Source organism: Carassius gibelio, chromosome B7, assembly GCF_023724105.1.
Source record: "Carassius gibelio isolate Cgi1373 ecotype wild population from Czech Republic chromosome B7, carGib1.2-hapl.c, whole genome shotgun sequence".
Classification (NCBI taxonomy): Eukaryota; Metazoa; Chordata; class Actinopteri; order Cypriniformes; family Cyprinidae; genus Carassius; species Carassius gibelio.
Window position 1 is genome coordinate 741,588 of NC_068402.1, and position 18,403 is coordinate 759,990.

Below are 18,403 nucleotides of genomic sequence, written 5' to 3' on the forward strand. Positions count from 1 at the left end.
TTGACTGGTGCACGAACGCCTCCTCAACATCGTCAACAATTTAAAATTGTAGAGCGAGCACTGTTCGGTCAGGTTTAGCAGCCATGGCCATGATAAAGAGAAAATGCACTTTTAATAGTGAATGGACCGTGACATACTCTTGGTTAAGACCTGTACATGGCAAAGCAGAGAGAGCTTTTTGAATTTAATCAAAAGCAGTTTTTTTTTTCTGTGGGACATGGAGGAGAATACGTCGTGAAGCGACATGGTGCATGTGAGTACCACAGAAAAAAAGCACATCATCTAGAAACATGCAAATCAGTGCAATCGTTTTACAATAAACCAAATGACCTACAGGCTGACAAAGTTTCAGCAGCAGAAGTGACGAGTATTTATCATGCCGTACATCACACTTCATATCGCTTTACCGACTGCAGGAACAAGTTTGCATCAGTCATTCTTCCTGATTCTGAAATATCTAAGAAAAAAGCTGTAGAAACTTTGGGTGATATTTTGGGTCAGGTAGTGTCTTAATCTTTTAGTCGGTGGATTTAAAAAGAAATATAGGCAATATATTACAGAAAGCTTGAAATGTCTACTTTTAAACAAAAATATTCAAACCAAAATAAATATGCTATCTCTGATTATGTAATCCATATGAAATGTGCATTTCTCTCCGCATCGATAACTTCATCTTTGCAGCGACACAGAAAACACCAGTTTATTACTAAACAATTAAATGTCTCCTTGACACATTCATAATCATTACTTTAACAATTTCTTTGAGGCAAGCCTTATGTGTGCGGTCATAACACTTATTATCCTGTAGGCTATAGCCTAGTTAAGTAATTAAATTAAGGGGGCGACGCATTTACTACTTTTAAAAAGTGTGGGTCAGGAAGCGGGTCAGGTACAATATTTTCTTTTTCTTTTTTTGCGGTCCGGGTTGCCGGCGGCTTAGTTGAAAACATTCTTCAGGTGTGGGTTGTTTATACATTGAACCATGCATCACTGCGGTGAATGGCACGTAGTGCACTATATAGGGGACAAGAAACGATTCAGACAGTGTGAAGATGCTTTCCATTGAGGGAAAAGAAGTCTGGTTTCACGCTGTGTCACATGAACATCCGCAGAACACTCAATCGGAGAATAACAAACATGACTGATAGTTTCAGCAGATTTAAGAACATCTTATTTTCATTTGTCAAGTGTCTCCTGCAACAAGGCACTTGTTTCTGTGTAGAGTTGTGTAGAGTATGGCCAGTTTTCCTCTGTCACTATTTATAAAGTCAGTAAGTGTATGATCGTGTTTTAAATCTGTGTTCAGATTGAGGTGTTTGGTTCAGCACAACACACATCTGTACGAGCCTCACTGTGTCTGTAGATTATAGTGTGTGAACTGTGAACAGAATACAGTTTCTCCATAGACTGACTACATTTGATCAAATATGCAATGTGTAATTATCAAACACAACCACAGAGACCTTTCTCCAAAGCTGGATCAAACATTCAGTTTGAATTAAATTTGCAATATAACCATTTTTGTTGTTGAGCTGAAATGTTGGACACAGTGTGTGTTCATGTAGTGAAGTGAGTTTATGAGGACAGTGATATTCTACTCACCTTTCACTGAGAGATAAACAACAGAGCTTGATTGAGATGAGTTTGGTCTCTGATCTCTCTGTCCTCTACACCAGTACTGACCCTGATCAGATGTAGTTACTCCTCTGATAGTGAGAGTGTCTCTGTCTACAGTGTAACGATCAGACGTCTGTAACATTACACTGTCTGTGTCTTTATACCACTCATATCTCCAGTTACTGTGAGTCTCAATCACACAGGTCAGAGTGACTGTCTCTCCAGTGAATACAGGACTGTCTGGAGTCACAGTCAGTGAAGATCTGGGGGAATCTGGGAAGAAAGACAAAATGTGACTCAAAACACGACACACAAGACGTGAGTTTGCAGTGCAGAGTGACTATCACAAAATGTTATGAAGGTTTTATAAAACAAATTCATATGAATCTAGCAATAAAGACACCAGAACAGAAACATTCATGAATCTTCTCATAAAAATACAGTTAATATTAGAAACATATGATTTCACTTTGACTACATATACACATAAAAGTTGAAATACTGTGTGTTACGTGTTAGAAGCTAATTGTTGTGTCACAAGTGTAAACCTGTGAGTGGTGTGTATTTTCTTGTCTCTCTCTCTCTCTTTTTCGAGATGTCAATCATTTAAATTATGACAGTATTAAATTGTTTAAATTGATTTAGTCATAATATTTCCTATTCCTTTTAGTTAACCCCAAAACATTGATGCATTAACGATCAAACATGTGCTAACATGTAGTTAAGACTGTGTTCTTCATGAATCCACATGATTTCAGTCAAAGATGCTCTTGATTGATTAATAATTTGCTCATGCCATCACTAATCGTGAGTTCACGTTGAAGTAAGTATTAATTCAAGTGTTAGTACATTATTATTGATATCTTTACTGTAGTGTTACCTAGAGAGAGTTCAGGAGGACAATGATATTAAACTCACCCTTCACTGAGAGATGAACAGTGTTTGATCGTGATGAGACTGATCCTCCATCTCTCCGTCCTCCACATGTGTAATAATCCTGATCAGATGTAATTACTCCTCTGATAGTGAGAGTGTCTCCGTTTACAGTGTAATGATCAGACATTTTTAATTTTACACTGTTTTTATACCACTCATATCTCCAGTCACTGTAATCAGACTCAGTCACACAGGTCAGAGTGACTGTCTCTCCAGTGAATACTGTTTCGTCTGGAGTCACAGTCAGTGAAGATCTGGAGAAACCTGGGAACAGAAGAAAACAGACTCTGAACTGAAAATCTGATGTAGCTGATAGTGATGCCATTATGATTAAAAATAGATATGTTATAATAAAAGTTGAAATAAATGTAAAATGTTTTATTAATTTCTTTGTTTTTTTCAATTGTATTTTGAAATGAGAAAGTTATTAAAGCATTATTGATCAGTTCCCCTTTCTGGCCGATAGATGAGACTGTTTTCAGTCCGAGGTTTCAATAAAGCATCTACATTTACATTTAATTATTTAACAGAAGTTTTTTATATACTTTACATATTTGGTATTTGATTTTGCATAAAAATAATATATTTTTGAATAGGTTTATTTTATTTTATTTTTCTATTTATCCTTTGATGTACAGTCTATCTTCAATTCTTTAATAAAATAACATGATATTTCATCTATATCCCCTAGATGACTGCAACGATCACTCGATGACTCATTTAGCTTTATGTTGAGACAGTATTAAAAAACTCTCTTTGAGTTAGGCTTAACTAAGTTTTCCTCATGGACTTTTAAATTGGTTTTGTTTCATTTCCTTTGATCATCACATCTGTTCATCTTTTTCTTTGTTATAAACTCCAGTTTCTCTGTTTTCTCAGTTCATTATCTGTTGTTTGTGTTAAAGTGCACACTGTTACATGGACTTGGATACCCTTAAAAAATTATACTGTGACAGGGGAACTTTATTTATTTATCCATAATTTAGCATCTAAAATTAACCCTGAACTGCACAACATTCTTAATTGAATGAAAATAAGACCCATCAGAGCGTATACTACAATTGTGCCCCTATCGGTAACAGGACGCTTTAATATATATTTTTTTGTACTCTTTTATTTGTAATCATGTAATCAAGCGACCATGGGTTCAATCACAATGAACACACATGCTCATAAAATGTATATGCTCTATAAATCATAATTTAGCATGATTTCTGTGAGTGGTAGGTTTAGTGGTGGGGCTAGTTGTGTTCATTCAAGTGAATAAGACACCTAGTAAAATATGTACAAATTACTGTGAGATCGGTGTAAAAACTCCACACATTCCATTTAAATAAACGTGCGTTTTGATTGGTAATGATGTTATACATTATTTCATGACTACAGACGCAACATGATACAGTCGTTATTTTTACACTCGCTAGACTCACACTTATCTTTAAAACGTAATAAGACGCTTGCACAAATGACCTATGACAGGCTCCAGTACCTTGAGTGAGTCCAGCGTGGATGAAGGACATCAGCACTAAAAACAGAAGAAACACAGATATGAAGCATTTCCATTCATTCAACATAATCCCACATAGCAAACGGACTTGGCCCAAATGTAGACTCAAGCTGGCACTGATGGCCTCCTGTCAGCAATGGCATGTACCCTTTCAGCCAGAGCTGGGCCATGTGTGCCAATGACGGCACGGCGGGGATCCAGCAAACAACATGAAGGACGATTGCTGGTGGGGGGAGTGTGGCCCAGATTAGTCCGGTGATATGTGACCCAAATCAGGCTAAGATCTGGCAGCATATTATGTGACCCATGATAAAAAAGATAAATACAGTATTGCATGATAATGGTTAAAAGATCATATACATTTTAATGAAGTGTAGTATTGTTAAAATGAAGTCTGTGAATTGGCAAGTCAAAACAGAATAAAACATTATCATTTAAATATTAAGAAAATCAGGCACGTGCATTTAACTGCACTTAATAATAATTTTATATTATTATTATTGGAACAAATAATTTTGGAATCCTTACATGAAAAGAAAGAGAAAGAGAGAGAGTATTTAACCGTTATCATGTAATGTAATGTATTTGTTTTACTGTGGGACACACACTGATCTATAATAGAGAGTGGGGGCACCTCATTTTTATCAGTATGCTGTCATGCACAAGCTTTAAATAAAATGATCATGAAAGTATTTTATTTTTATTTAAATCCTGTATCTGTCAGGAACACAACTGGACACAGATGCAGGTTACTGTGTGGGACCAATTTATTCAAAAAAAAGAAAAAACTTCCTCCAATGAACATAAACAGGCCGGGAAATAAGGAAGAATGTCCAACAGAAAAATGAGAGACTTCAGTGTCCTTGCAAAAACACCCGGCAGGGGGCGCCCAACGGCGCGGCCGCGATGAGAGCGGAGAGGGGAGGAAGCCACGAGAGAGTCAGCGACAGTGCAAACAAAACCCTTCTGAAAAATGCCGGTGCCCGGTCTAGGAAATAAGGGAGTGGAAAAATAGAAAAACAAACAAAACAAATAGCAGCAAACAGTGGCACGACAGAACAAGGCTCGACAGGATCAGACAAGGTGGTTACTCGGGGATTATTGACGAACAACGATCTGGCACCGATAGGTGCGACAGACGGGAATAAATAGAGCAAGAGATGAACAGACATTGAATTCAGGTGAGCGGAGTCAAACAATTAGAAGCGGAAACTGTGGTGATGAGGGGAAGGGAGGAACGCCAAAGATAGGTGCAAGACGAACGATCAAAACAAAACACCATGTGCATACGAAACGCAGACATAAACGGAAACACACCCACACACCAAAGAACGGGGTGATCAGACAGTGGACATGACAGTACCCCCCCTCCGACGGACGCCACCAGGCGCCGCAGGAAGGGGCTCACCTTGTCGCCGGTAGAAGTCCTCGACAAGTGTCCGATCCAAGATGTCCCGGGCCGGGACCCAGCTCCTCTCCTCTGGGCCATAGCCCTCCCAGTCCACAAGATATTGAAAGCCCCGACCCCTACGTCGGACATCTAGCAACTTCCGCACCGTATAGACCGGGTAGCCATCCACTAGACGGGGGGGAGGGGGGGTTGGGGCAGATGGAACAAGAGGGGAGTAGAACACAGGTTTAACCCAGGAAACATTGAAAACAGGGTGCACCCGACCAAGCGTGGTAGGGAGCTTGAGCTGCACCGCCGCCGGACTCAGGACCTTCGTGATCCGGTATGGGCCAATGAACCTGGGTGCCAACTTGCGTGAGGCTACCCTGAGAGGCAGGTCCTTGGTGGAGAGCCATACCCTTTGACCACACACATAGCGGGGAGCAGGAGTTCGGCGACGGTCGGCCGCTGCTTTAGTCCGCCTATTAGCCTGGGCCAAGGCCGCCCGCAGACGGGACCGCAGCCTCGGGTTCCTGTGTGGGAAACAAGGGAGGTTGATAACCGACAGAACACTGGAATGGGGACATACCTGTGGCAGAAACAGGAAGGGAGTTATGGGCGTATTCTACCCAGGACAGCTGTTGACACCAGGAGCCGGGATTGTGGGATGCCAGGCAGCGAAGAGTACGTTCCAAATCCTGGTTTGCCCGCTCGGACTGCCCGTTGGTCTGGGGATGGAATCCTGAAGACAGACTCGTAGAGGCCCCGATCTGCCGACAGAACTCCCTCCAAAACCGAGAGACAAACTGGGGACCCCTATCAGAGACCACGTTGACCGGAAGGCCATGAATCCGGAATACATGATCAACCATCACCTGAGCAGTCTCTTTGGCCGAGGGGAGCTTGGGAAGGGGAATGAAATGGGCCGCTTTAGAGAAACGGTCCACCACCGTAAGAATGACGGTGTTACCCTTGGATTCTGGAAGGCCAGTGACAAAATCAAGGGCCAAATGTGACCAGGGGCGGGAAGGGATGGGCAATGGGTGGAGCAGACCAACGGGAGGAGCATTGGAAGTCTTGTTCTGAGTGCACACCGAGCAGGCAGCCACAAACTGCCTGACATCCTTGGCCATGGATGGCCACCAGAATCGCTGACGGATGGCAGCCAGCGACCTCCGGACTCCTGGATGACAGACTAGCCTGGATGAGTGACCCCACTGGATGACTTCAGAGCGCAACTTGGTGGGAACAAACAGACTACCCACTGGGCCCCCCTTCGGCATAGGCCCCTTAAGTAGGGCCCCCTTTACTCGTCTCTCGATGTCCCAAGAGAGGGATGCCACCACCACCCCTTTGGGCAAGATAGTGTCTGCTGACTCCCCTCCCCCAGGAGCCTCGAAGAGACGAGAAAGAGCATCGGGCTTAACATTCTTTGACCCGGGCCTGTAGGACAGTGTGAAATTGAACCGGCCAAAGAAGAGGGCCCAGCGAGCCTGTCGGGAGGTCAGCCTCCTGGCCGAACGGACATACTCAAGGTTTTTGTGATCCGTCCAGACCAGGAAGGGCTGAGCCGCGCCCTCCAACCAGTGACGCCACTCCCTCAAAGCCAGTCTGACTGCCAACAACTCCCGATTACCTATGTCGTAATTCCGTTCTGGGGGACTCAGGCGGTGAGAGAAGAAGGCGCAGGGATGCACCTTTCCATCCTCGTGCGACCGCTGAGATAGGACCGCGCCCACTCCGACATCGGAGGCATCCACCTCAACAATGAATTGACGTTCAGGGTCTGGAATAGACAAGACAGGAGCAGAGATAAAACGGGACTTTAATCTATCAAAGGCCTCCTGTGCCCCAGTATTCCACTTGAACGGTACCTTGGGAGAGGTGAGTGCCGTTAAAGGTGCAGCAATCTGACCGAAGTTCCGGATGAACCGCCGATAGAAGTTGGCGAATCCCAGGAACCGCTGCAGAGCTTTACGAGAGTCAGGAGCTGGCCACTCGGCAACGGCCCTTACCTTACAGGGGTCGGCTTTGATCTCCCCCGCAGAAACAACGAACCCCAGGAATGGAACCGACTGGGCGTGGAAGACGCACTTCTCCGCCTTAACATAGAGCTGGTTCTCCAGCAGCCGTTGTAACACCTGCTGAGTGTGTACCTGCAAAGATGGGGAAAATATCAAGATATCATCAAGATACACGAAGACAAAGCGATTCACCATGTCTCTCAACACGTCATTAACCAGGGCCTGGAAGACAGCTGGGGCATTGGTCAGACCGAATGGTAGGACCCGGTACTCAAAGTGTCCCGTGGGTGTGTTGAAAGCTGTCTTCCACTCATCCCCCTCACGTATGCGAATAAGGTGATAGGCATTCCGAAGGTCTAGCTTGGTGAAGACCTTGGCTCCCTGCAATAACTCAAAGGCAGATGACATAAGAGGCAAGGGGTACCTGTTTTTAATAGTGATGTCATTCAGGCCTCGATAATCTATACAAGGACGCAAGGAGCCATCCTTCTTCTTGACAAAGAAGAACCCAGCACCTGCAGGAGATGAAGAGGGTCGGATGAGGCCGGCTTTGAGGGATTCATTAATATATTTGTCCATGGCCTCTCTTTCAGGACCTGAAAGGGAAAACAAGTGACCCTTGGGCGGAGAAGTGCCTGGGAGGAGCTCAATGGCACAATCATAAGGGCGATGTGGAGGTAAGGAGGTGGCCCGGGACTTACTAAACACCTGGCACAGGTCGTGGTACTCCACCGGGACCCCCTTTAAATCCGCCGCCTCCACCTGCAAGACAGGACACACAGACACAGGAAAAGAGGCAGCACCCAGACACGACGCGAGACAAAACTTACTCCAAGACAGGACAGAGTTGTTGGACCAATCCACGTGAGGGCCATGTTGCACCAACCACGGGTGCCACAGAACTATGGGAGCACTCGGGGATTCAAGAAGGTACAGCGTGGTCACCTCACGGTGATTGCCCGAGACTGTAAGATTGACAGGGGGAGTGGCATAGGAGACAGTGGTTATTAAAGTGCCATTCAATGAACGGGCAGGAATAGGTTCGGGAAGAGGAATAGAAGGAATTCCCCAACGGGTGGCTAGAGAGAGGTCCATAAAGTTGCCCTCAGCTCCCGAGTCAACCAGTGCTGTACAGGAGTTAAGGACATCACCAAACTGAAGAGAGACAGGAAGGAGAGTGCGAGAGGAGGGGGAATGTAATAAAGGGGTAGCGCTCACCAGGATCCCCCTCTTTACTGGTGAGCCTTGACTTTTAGTGGACAGCCCACTGCGAAGTGACCTGATTTGCCACAATACAGACATAGTCCCAGAGCGAGGCGTTGCTGCTTTTGTTGAGGAGTGAGCCGAAGACGCCCCACCTGCATAGACTCAGGCTCAGTGGTTTCCGTGGGGGAGACAGATGACGACTCCTCAGTCCTCCAGGGTACACGAACTGCCAGGCGCTGACGACGGCGGTAAAGGCGACCCTCGATCCGCAACGCCATGTTAACAAGATCATCAAAGTCACGTGGCAGGTCCTGAGTGGCCAGCTCATCCTGGATGTCATCCTCTAGCCCAGCACGGAACATAGCTCGACAGGCCCCCTCATTCCAATCACAGGTCGCTGCAAGCGTCTTAAAATGAATGGCATAGTCCGTCACTGAGCGACCCGCCTGACGGAGCCATGCTAGCTGGTCAGCGGCTTCCTGACCTCTTGCAGAGCGGTCAAATAGTCTCTCCATCTCCTGGCGGAAATCTTTAAAAGAAGCACAACAGGGAGCTTTAGTCTCCCAGACGGAGGTTCCCCAGTCTCTGGCCTTGCCGGTCAGAAGAGTCAAAACAAAAGCCACTTTGGACATCTCAAGTGCGTACGTGCGTGGCTGCAAGGCAAACACCACAGAGCACTGGGACAAGAAGGCCCGGCAGGAATTGGGGTCCCCATCATAGGGCGGTGGGTTATTGCATCGGGGCTCGGGCTCATGGCGAGAAAGGTGGTGAACTGCACCACCCTGAGCAGCCTCTCGTTGCAGCTCTTGGATCCGGCTGGTCAGCTCAGCCACTTGGTTGGCTAAAAACTCCACCTCCCTTGTGGTATTCGTGAGTCTGGCTTCATGTTGGCCCAAAAGAGCACCCTGCTGGGTGACTGCGGTTCTGACAGAGTCTGTACCTGCTGTGTCCATCTTGGCCAGATCGTTCTGTCAGGAACACAACTGGACACAGATGCAGGTTACTGTGTGGGACCAATTTATTCAAAAAAAAGAAAAAACTTCCTCCAATGAACATAAACAGGCCGGGAAATAAGGAAGAATGTCCAACAGAAAAATGAGAGACTTCAGTGTCCTTGCAAAAACACCCGGCAGGGGGCGCCCAACGGCGCGGACGCGATGAGAGCGGAGAGGGGAGGAAGCCACGAGAGAGTCAGCGACAGTGCAAACAAAACCCTTCTGAAAAATGCCGGTGCCCGGTCTAGGAAATAAGGGAGTGGAAAAATAGAAAAACAAACAAAACAAATAGCAGCAAACAGTGGCACGACAGAACAAGGCTCGACAGGATCAGACAAGGTGGTTACTCGGGGATTATTGACGAACAACGATCTGGCACCGATAGGTGCGACAGACGGGAATAAATAGAGCAAGAGATGAACAGACATTGAATTCAGGTGAGCGGAGTCAAACAATTAGAAGCGGAAACTGTGGTGATGAGGGGAAGGGAGGAACGCCAAAGATAGGTGCAAGACGAACGATCAAAACAAAACACCATGTGCATACGAAACGCAGACATAAACAGAAACACACCCACACACCAAAGAACGGGGTGATCAGACAGTGGACATGACAGTATCCATGTGATGCTTGGTGTGAGGAACAGATCCAGATTCAAACCGCATTCATTGGTGATATGTATCTCCTTCCTCTGTAGCTATAGCAACAGTTTAAAAATGTGCCGTTAAGAAGTTTTACAACAAGTTTTATGGCAGCGATATCAAACGCTCATTGGCTCTCGCCGGTTTTGTCAGAGATTGCGATATGCCGTGTTTCCGGTGATGCGTGTTTAGAAACGCGCGCCTTGACGGAGTGGATCGCGATAGTATTTATAGCGTTTAACAATTTAAATGATTCCCTGCTCCTCACACTAATATTATATTCTGCCAGAGTGGAATGCAACTGCAATGCATTGTCATTTGGACTACTGTGGTACTGCTTTTTGACACATCTGTAATACATTATTATCATTAAGTTACATGTGTCTATCTGTTACGTTTCTCTTACAGACTGTATACACTCACTATTGGCTGATTTGTTCTTTATAAAAATAAATAGAAAAACCAATGCAATTCGCACAGTTACATGATGTGTGGGTTTTAAGTCAGATTTTTTATTCAGTTTAATGTACTTTATTGGCATAGATTGTGTCTACATTAAAGCATGTCACAAAATGAAAGATTGCGATCATAGTAATATACAAGGTAATAATATGAAATATTAAAATTCCCAGACAGTAATATAGTGTTGGCCCAGCTTAGGCCCACATCTGGCCCGCGTGAAATCCATTCGGGCTGGATCTGGGCCGACACTGCTTGCTGTCTGGGTTGGGTCTGGGCTAATTAAGGCTCAGGTGTGGCTCAGATTTGGCCATTCTGGTTTACATAAGGCTGAGAATTGGCACCAATAATAAAACCTATTTTGGCTGATTTAAGGGTGATTAACTGGCTGAGATTCCGGCCGGTAATGGCCCATGTGTGGCCTGAGTCTTTAATACGAGGGAAGTCATTGTGTGGCCCGGATCTTGGCCAGAAGACATTTACTATGTGGGTTTGAGAAGGAGACGGGAACCGGCGGACAATAACAGTGAAGGTCTCAGAGCAATGTCATTAAAAGTTTCAATTGATCTGCATTATTAAAGAAAAAAAAAAAACTTGCTCACTTCAATACACCATATTCTGCATGAGATTGCATACACCCAAAAAAAATTCAAATGTTCCAAAAACTGTTTCAAGTAGGCCACGTTCATTAATTTCTATCATCCGTTTGAACTCTGCATGGTTTTCATACGGGAAACGGTTTGTAAAAAACATTTCACATGTACAGGGCACAAACGCACGGTTAATTGTAACACTACAAGATTTAAACATTTCCACATGACAAAATGTGCAAAACTTTGCAATATTTTCTTGACGTATCTCTGTTTAGAGAAAAGTTTGCCAAAATTCAGAAATCTTGCTGAACATTTATTTAAACATTGCAAAAATACATTTCTGCCTGAACTTAATGTCATCCAGTTTTTTGTTTAAAACGAGACAAATCTGTTTAGTATAATTTTTTACCTATTTGACAATTACTTTTATCTCTAAACTATTTCAGATAGTTCTGCTTGGCTTCTTATGCCTTTCTAAAAAAAAGTGTTGGATTGTGCTCCGTTCTCGCCGACACACATGGAAGGATCATGAATGCATTTTCTGAAACGAAACGCAGCAGCACAGATTACAGTTCACTGGAGTGAGCCTGTTTCACATTTTTATGGACACTACATATTAACGTCGGTAAACAAAAATTAAAACTTAAATATCAGTAGTTAAATTTTTCAGTTGTACTCTGAAATAAAAAGGTTATTTTTTCTTAAATACTAATTTTGTCATTAAACTTTTAAGTAAGATTAGGCTTAAATATTTTGGTGGGTCGTGACAGATTAAACTTGTCTAGGTGGGTCGTGAAATGGAAAAGTTTGGGAACCCCTGCTCTACATCATGAGGGGGTATCTCCTCATCCACCACCAGTGTGCAGCATCCACCTGGATGATGTGACGGCAGCCATAGTGCACCAGAAGACCCACCACACACCAGCTTACTGGTGGAGAGACAGACTGAGCCAATCAGTAGTTTGGGGATTGTTAGGAGGCCATGATGCTCAGAAGTGAATGGGCCAATTGGTCACACCTCTACTCTTTTAGAAAGACATCCTGGGATTTTTTATGACCACAGAGAGTCAGGACCTCAGTTTAAAGTCTCATCAGAAGGACGGTGATTTTTGACTGTATAGTGTCCCCATCACTACACTGGGAAGTTAGGACCCACACAGACCACATGGTTACTGGAGCACCCCCTGCTGGCCTCACTAACACCTTCTTTTCCAGGAGTCTCCCATCCCGCTACTGACCAACCCTGCTCAGCTTCAGTGGGTGATCAGTCTTGGGCTTCAGGGAGATATGGCTGCAAACCACCATAACCATCCCCAGTAACAAACATTCAAACAAACACCTAAAACCATATCAATTTGAAAATGAAGCCTAATAATTATAATAGGCTACAAAAAAATATATAATAATACACACATGTATCACACATAAGTTATTAACATAGAGACACAATACACAAACAACGCAAATCAACAGTGTACTACTGACACAAATAACCACCAGGTGGCACCGGAACAAGAAACAATGGTTTTGCGTCTCCAAGGCAAGCTGTATACACAAAATAGAGAATTGAGGGCGTTCAAAGTGACATCGTGCAGTGACAGATATTAAATCCCTGCTTTTCTCATTTAAAAGATAAGAGGAAATTTACCTCTCATGCGCAATACACTTTCATACTCATAAACAATGCCTGGACGCACCCAACTAATATACAATTTCATACAACAACAATCACATTAATCCAAACATTAGTTCATCCAAATTAAGTTTGTTTCCCACGTTCTATGTTTATAATTTAATTTAGTCTAAAAAAACTTTAAAAATGACAAAACATACTTTACTAGAGGAGTGAAAAAGATACATGACCCACACAAACAGGTCACATCATTGTAATGCCTCGAGGAAACTAATCTCTCATCTGTGCCTATAATTACGTGAAAAACCACCTCACACTCAGCACACTATTCTTAAAGCAGCCAAACCACTACATTTATGAACAAAAATGACACTCTTCAATCGTTCCTTTTTTAAGAAAAAATGCAAGTGATCATGTCCAGGTGCCTCATATTATGTAGTATGTAGTAAAGATGACAGAAGACGACAGAAAAGGATGACATTGAAGACATAAGGACAACAAAAGAAGATAACAGTAAAGATGACATAAAGCACAACAGAATATGATGCTAAAGACGACTTACTGCCGCATGAACACAAGCATATAGTCCATCATTGTTGTTGTTACTGTCACGTGACATAGTTTTGTCTGACTAGGGTCGGGGCATGGGATGATGACATTGTTTCACAAAATGTACAGATATACATACGAAAACTCGAGGATGTTGTTTTGTGATTGATCCACTCTGGGGCCCCTTAAAAAAATGAAAATAATAATAATAAAAAAAAAAAAGTTTCAGGCTCCCAAAACGCTGGATCGTCTGGTCCATTTGCCAATACAATACACATTTTTTAAGTATACAACTAAACGCATCCCTGTTGAATTGTAAATTCTAACTGCCCCTCTGATGTCACATGGACTACTTTGAAGATGTTTTTCTTACCTTTCTGCACATGGACAGTAGACCGTACACACAGCTTCAATGGAGGGACTGAGAGATCTTGGACTAAATCTAAAATATCTTAAACTGTGTTCAGAAGACGAACCGAGGTCTCACGGGATTGGAACGACATGACATGAGTTATTAATGACATAATTTTGATTATTGAGCGAACTAACCATTTAACCTATAATTGTTGCACAGTGTGTATTTTTATTCCTTTGTTAATTTGTTAATTAAATTATGGCCTAGTATATATTTTGAGTGATCCTATTTATTGTATTTGTTTTATAGACTTATAGTATCTAGTATCTGTTTTTGTCCTTTCACAGAAGCACTGCAGGTGCATGATGTGAGGATTGAATCCTGATGATCTGTGGTTTATGCTGCTATAAATTTTAGTCTAATTGCAACATTAACTTGCAGTTTTTGGAAAGGCAAATTATTTCCAGTTCAAAATTACCTGAAAACAACACGAGGGTTAAGTCGATGTTGTCAGTATCAGACAGGAAGTGAGGCTGTGTGTTTCTCAAACATATATTGTTATTCATAATTTATAGTCTGTTTTCTTTATTATTAATTACAGTGGCAGAGAAAGCTGAACACGCTGCAACTTAAGAAAACACGTGCAAATTGAAAAAAACATCAGCAAATGAAGAAAACATCTTCGTCAGTTTGACAACACAAGTGTTGCAAATCATCACAACACATGCATATAACAAAACGCGCTGCAAATACTTCACAACACATTCAAATTAAGAATCAATTAATGAAGCATTGCAAATTTATTTTCACTAACCTTGAAATTATATTTAGCTGAGGATATTAAAGTTAGCCATCTTAAGTAACGTTTTACATTTAATCATGTAATTATTCAGCTTATTCAGGCTAATTATATCCAAAATATAAAGGAATCATGTTGTTAAAAAAAAAGGAGAAAACTCACCTTTCAGATCACTTACAACTCCACTGACCAGTAGCCACTGCACGATAAACAAATCCCAGCCTGGTCCGACACTTTTTGAGGTTTCCTTGAAACATTTCCATTGTGGTCAGTGCTATTCGCAGCGCTTTTGTTAATTGCATGTGTTATAAGGATTTGCAGAGCGTTTCGTTATATGCGTGTGTTGTGAGGATTTGCAGCACTTAGTTTAGCTCTTATGTTTTTTTTGTTTTTTTTTTGCTGGTGTTTTTTCAATGTGCATGTGTTTTCTTAAATTGCAGCGTGTTGAGCTCTCTCGGCCACCGTAAATTAATGTTTTTATTACCTTAAATTATATGTATGTCTGCACTATGTATTTACTCTCTGTAATGGAAGAAAAAAATACTTGGAAATAAAACTCTTTCTGATTCTAATATTAACATTTGTCATCATTGTTTCACACCACAGATTCTTCACTTTAACAGAAGTCCAAACCACATTAGGTCAAAGTGTTTGAGAAACACACAGCCTAACTTCCTGTCTGACGCTGACAACATCCACTTAACTCTCATGTTGTGTTCAGGTCATTTTGAACTGGAGATAATATTCTTTTTCCCAAAAATGCAAGTAAATATTATGCAATTGAACTAAAACTTACTGATTTTGCTCAGACAGGGTTTAACAAAAGCAATTCCCTTCACGTCTGCATTTCGGCAGATGAGTTTGAGCGACTGCAGACAACATGATTATTGATCAGGAGCATCCTAGGCAAGAAAATATATTCAATCTACCTGAGGGAAGAAGTCTTTCTCTATTGTAAGTTAATTTTAAATAGAGAAAAGAAAAATACAGATTTTCTAGTGTTTATTGAAGCACAAATCCAAGCACCAAAAGCAGCCCACACTCTCTAAGTTCTCTTTAATTCAAAATACACTTTTTCATTCATTCATAGGCAGTTACAGGCAATATTTAAAGGTAGTGACTATCTTGTTATATTTTATATAGTTTTAAGGTTATGTGGCGAGTCTGAGTCTAATATAAGGAAATAATGAAATACTCACAGATGATGAGAGGCAGTGCACTGGAGCCCATACTGACACATTAACAGACTGTTTTAACAGAGATGCGTCTCTAAATCAGACACTTCCTGTGTTTCACAGTTCAAGAAGAGATGAGGGAGGAGATACAACTCTACACAGAGACACAAAACAGGAAGAAAAAGAGATGCATTCTAAGACAATTACCTGCTCTTTCAGTGCAAGCAAGTTGTTAAAGCTGTTTTTGTCCTTAAAAAGTTTCACAGAGAATGTCTCCAGTAATTGTTTTCACACTGCATTATTTTGTTGTTCACAGCCAGATCTGAACACATTACCACACAACCATCAGCTCAACCTTTATTAGGTCTCCATTAACTATTACAAGTGTTGGGATGGTTGTTGTTGCAACACCTGTGAACTTCCGTTATTTACATTTTGAGCACACAGACGGGTTTATAGTTGTTGAATAAACTCAAGTGTACACAACTATATTGGCGTTAACCGTCCATCCTATTTATAGATAAAGAATAGAATGAAACATGGTGTCAGCGGTGCTTTGTACAGAGTAAAAGCACAGAGATTTAGAATAACGAGAGATGCGGGTAAAAAAAAATAAAATAAAAATATGGTCGAGAGAGCTCAGGCGCAGCGAGGATGGAGAATCCCCTGGGGCTGAGACCACCACCATCCCTGTGCCTGGACTAAGCTAATCTAGCGAAATCATGGAAAATGTGGAAAGGTGAAAAGAAGAGTTCATGCTGTATATGGATCTCACTTTGGTGGACGCTGGAGAAGCCGTGAAGCTAAAAGTGTTCAGCTATCTCATTGGGGAGACGGGAAGAGAAGTATGTGAGACCCTGGTTCCCGCATCATCTCCGGATCGGACAGTAAGCAGCTTAATACATGCCTTGGTTGATCATAGCAATCCAAAAGTGAACGCGACGGTTGAAAGGTACCGGTTTTTTGTCAGGAATCAGGCCTATGATCAGATCAAAATCTCTCTAATCCGCGATAGAACTGATATACAGTTCAGTTTTGAGAGAGAGGCTTCTGCAGGAGCAAGATTTGACTTTGGAAAAATGTGTGCAAATCTTCAGAGCAACAGAGTTGTAGCGGGAAAACAACAGAACGATTGAAGGACGAGTAACAGAGGAAGTGCACGCGGTAAAACAGGCCGTGCAAAAAGAAACAAGTAAGAGCACTGTAAACTGCAAATTTAGCGGGAAAATGCACGAAAGAAACAAACAAGAAATGTCCTGCATATGGTAAAAAGTGCAGAATCTGTGGAAAAGATAATCATTTTGCCACAATGTGCAGAACAAAAATACATTCAGGAAAGACAGTGCATAACATTACAGAGTCAGATGATGGGAGTTATGAAGACATCTTGTGTGTAACAGTAGAGACGGTGAACGCAGTGTCGGGGAATAAACAGGTGAAGTTCCAGTTAGATTGTGGAGCCAGCTGTAATATAATACCTGTAAACCCTTTGAACCCATCCACACAAATTGAAAAGACTGAGTAGGTGCTGGTGATGTACAATAAAAGCACACTGCAGCCATTGGGGAAATGTATAACTACATTACGGAATCCAAGAAACAAAAAACTGTACCAGTTACAATTCATGGTTTTAGATGAAGGGACTGCAGTGACGCTACTGGGTAGCAAGCCATGAATCTAGTGAAAGTCCAGTATGAAAACGTCATGGCTCTGGATAGCATCGTCACTGAGGAGATGAAAGATGAAATGTGGAGCATAGATAATATAACAAAAGACTGATGTGTTCCAGGGAGATGGATGTCTGGAGGGTGTGTACAAGATAGAAGCAGACACTACTGTAACTCCAGTAAAACGGCCAAAGAGAAGGGTCCCTGGTGCGATGATGGCACCACTCAAAGCAGAGCTGAGTGATCTTCAACGAAGAGGAATCATCACACCAGTGGACCACTTGTCATTGTCAAGAAACCATCAGGAAACCTCAGGACATCCATACATCCAAGACCACTCAACAGAGCTCTGAAAAGATATCACTTTCCATTGCCGACAATTGACGACATTCTGCCAGACTTGTCAAGGGCAAAAGTCTTCACTGTGTGTGATGTCAGGGATGGACTTTGGGATGTGAACCTGGATGAGAAATCAAGTTACATGACCACATTTGCCACACCGTATGGCAGATACAGATGGCTGAGGATCCCAATGGGTATCAGCCCAGCACCAGAGGTGTTTCAGAGGAAGCTCAGCCAAACTCTGGAAGGATTGCTAGGTATCTATGTAATCGCTGATGACATCCTCCTCACAGGAGAGGGTGAGACGTTAGAAAGAGCAAACCAGGACCACAACACCAAACTGAGAGCACTGCTAAACAGATGTAGAGGAAAAAAAACATCAAACTGAAAGCTGAAAAGTTTCAACTGAGAAGGAGCGAGGTTCCCTACATCGGACATTTCCTTACCGCTGACGGGCTCAGAGTCGACACTGAAAAGGCACGAGCGGTTAGAGACATGCCACGTCCAACAGATGT

At 42.6% G+C, this 18,403-nt stretch overlaps 1 protein-coding gene and 1 long non-coding RNA gene across 3 annotated transcripts in view; one reads left to right on the forward strand and one right to left on the reverse strand.

Annotated features, from left to right (window-relative positions):
* Positions 1-18,403, reverse strand: part of LOC127962235 (basement membrane-specific heparan sulfate proteoglycan core protein-like) — an 87,521-nt gene that overhangs the window by 43,982 nt on the left and 25,136 nt on the right. For both annotated transcript variants that reach the window (XM_052561775.1, XM_052561776.1), the window contains one exon: positions 1,603-1,890. In XM_052561775.1, coding sequence (XP_052417735.1) covers positions 1,603-1,890 — 288 coding nt within the window. The remainder of the gene's footprint in view (positions 1-1,602; positions 1,891-18,403) is intronic.
* The window catches only part of LOC127962297 (uncharacterized), a 315,639-nt gene that overhangs the window by 43,592 nt on the left and 253,644 nt on the right, over positions 1-18,403 (forward strand). The gene's annotated exons all lie outside the window — the stretch shown is intronic.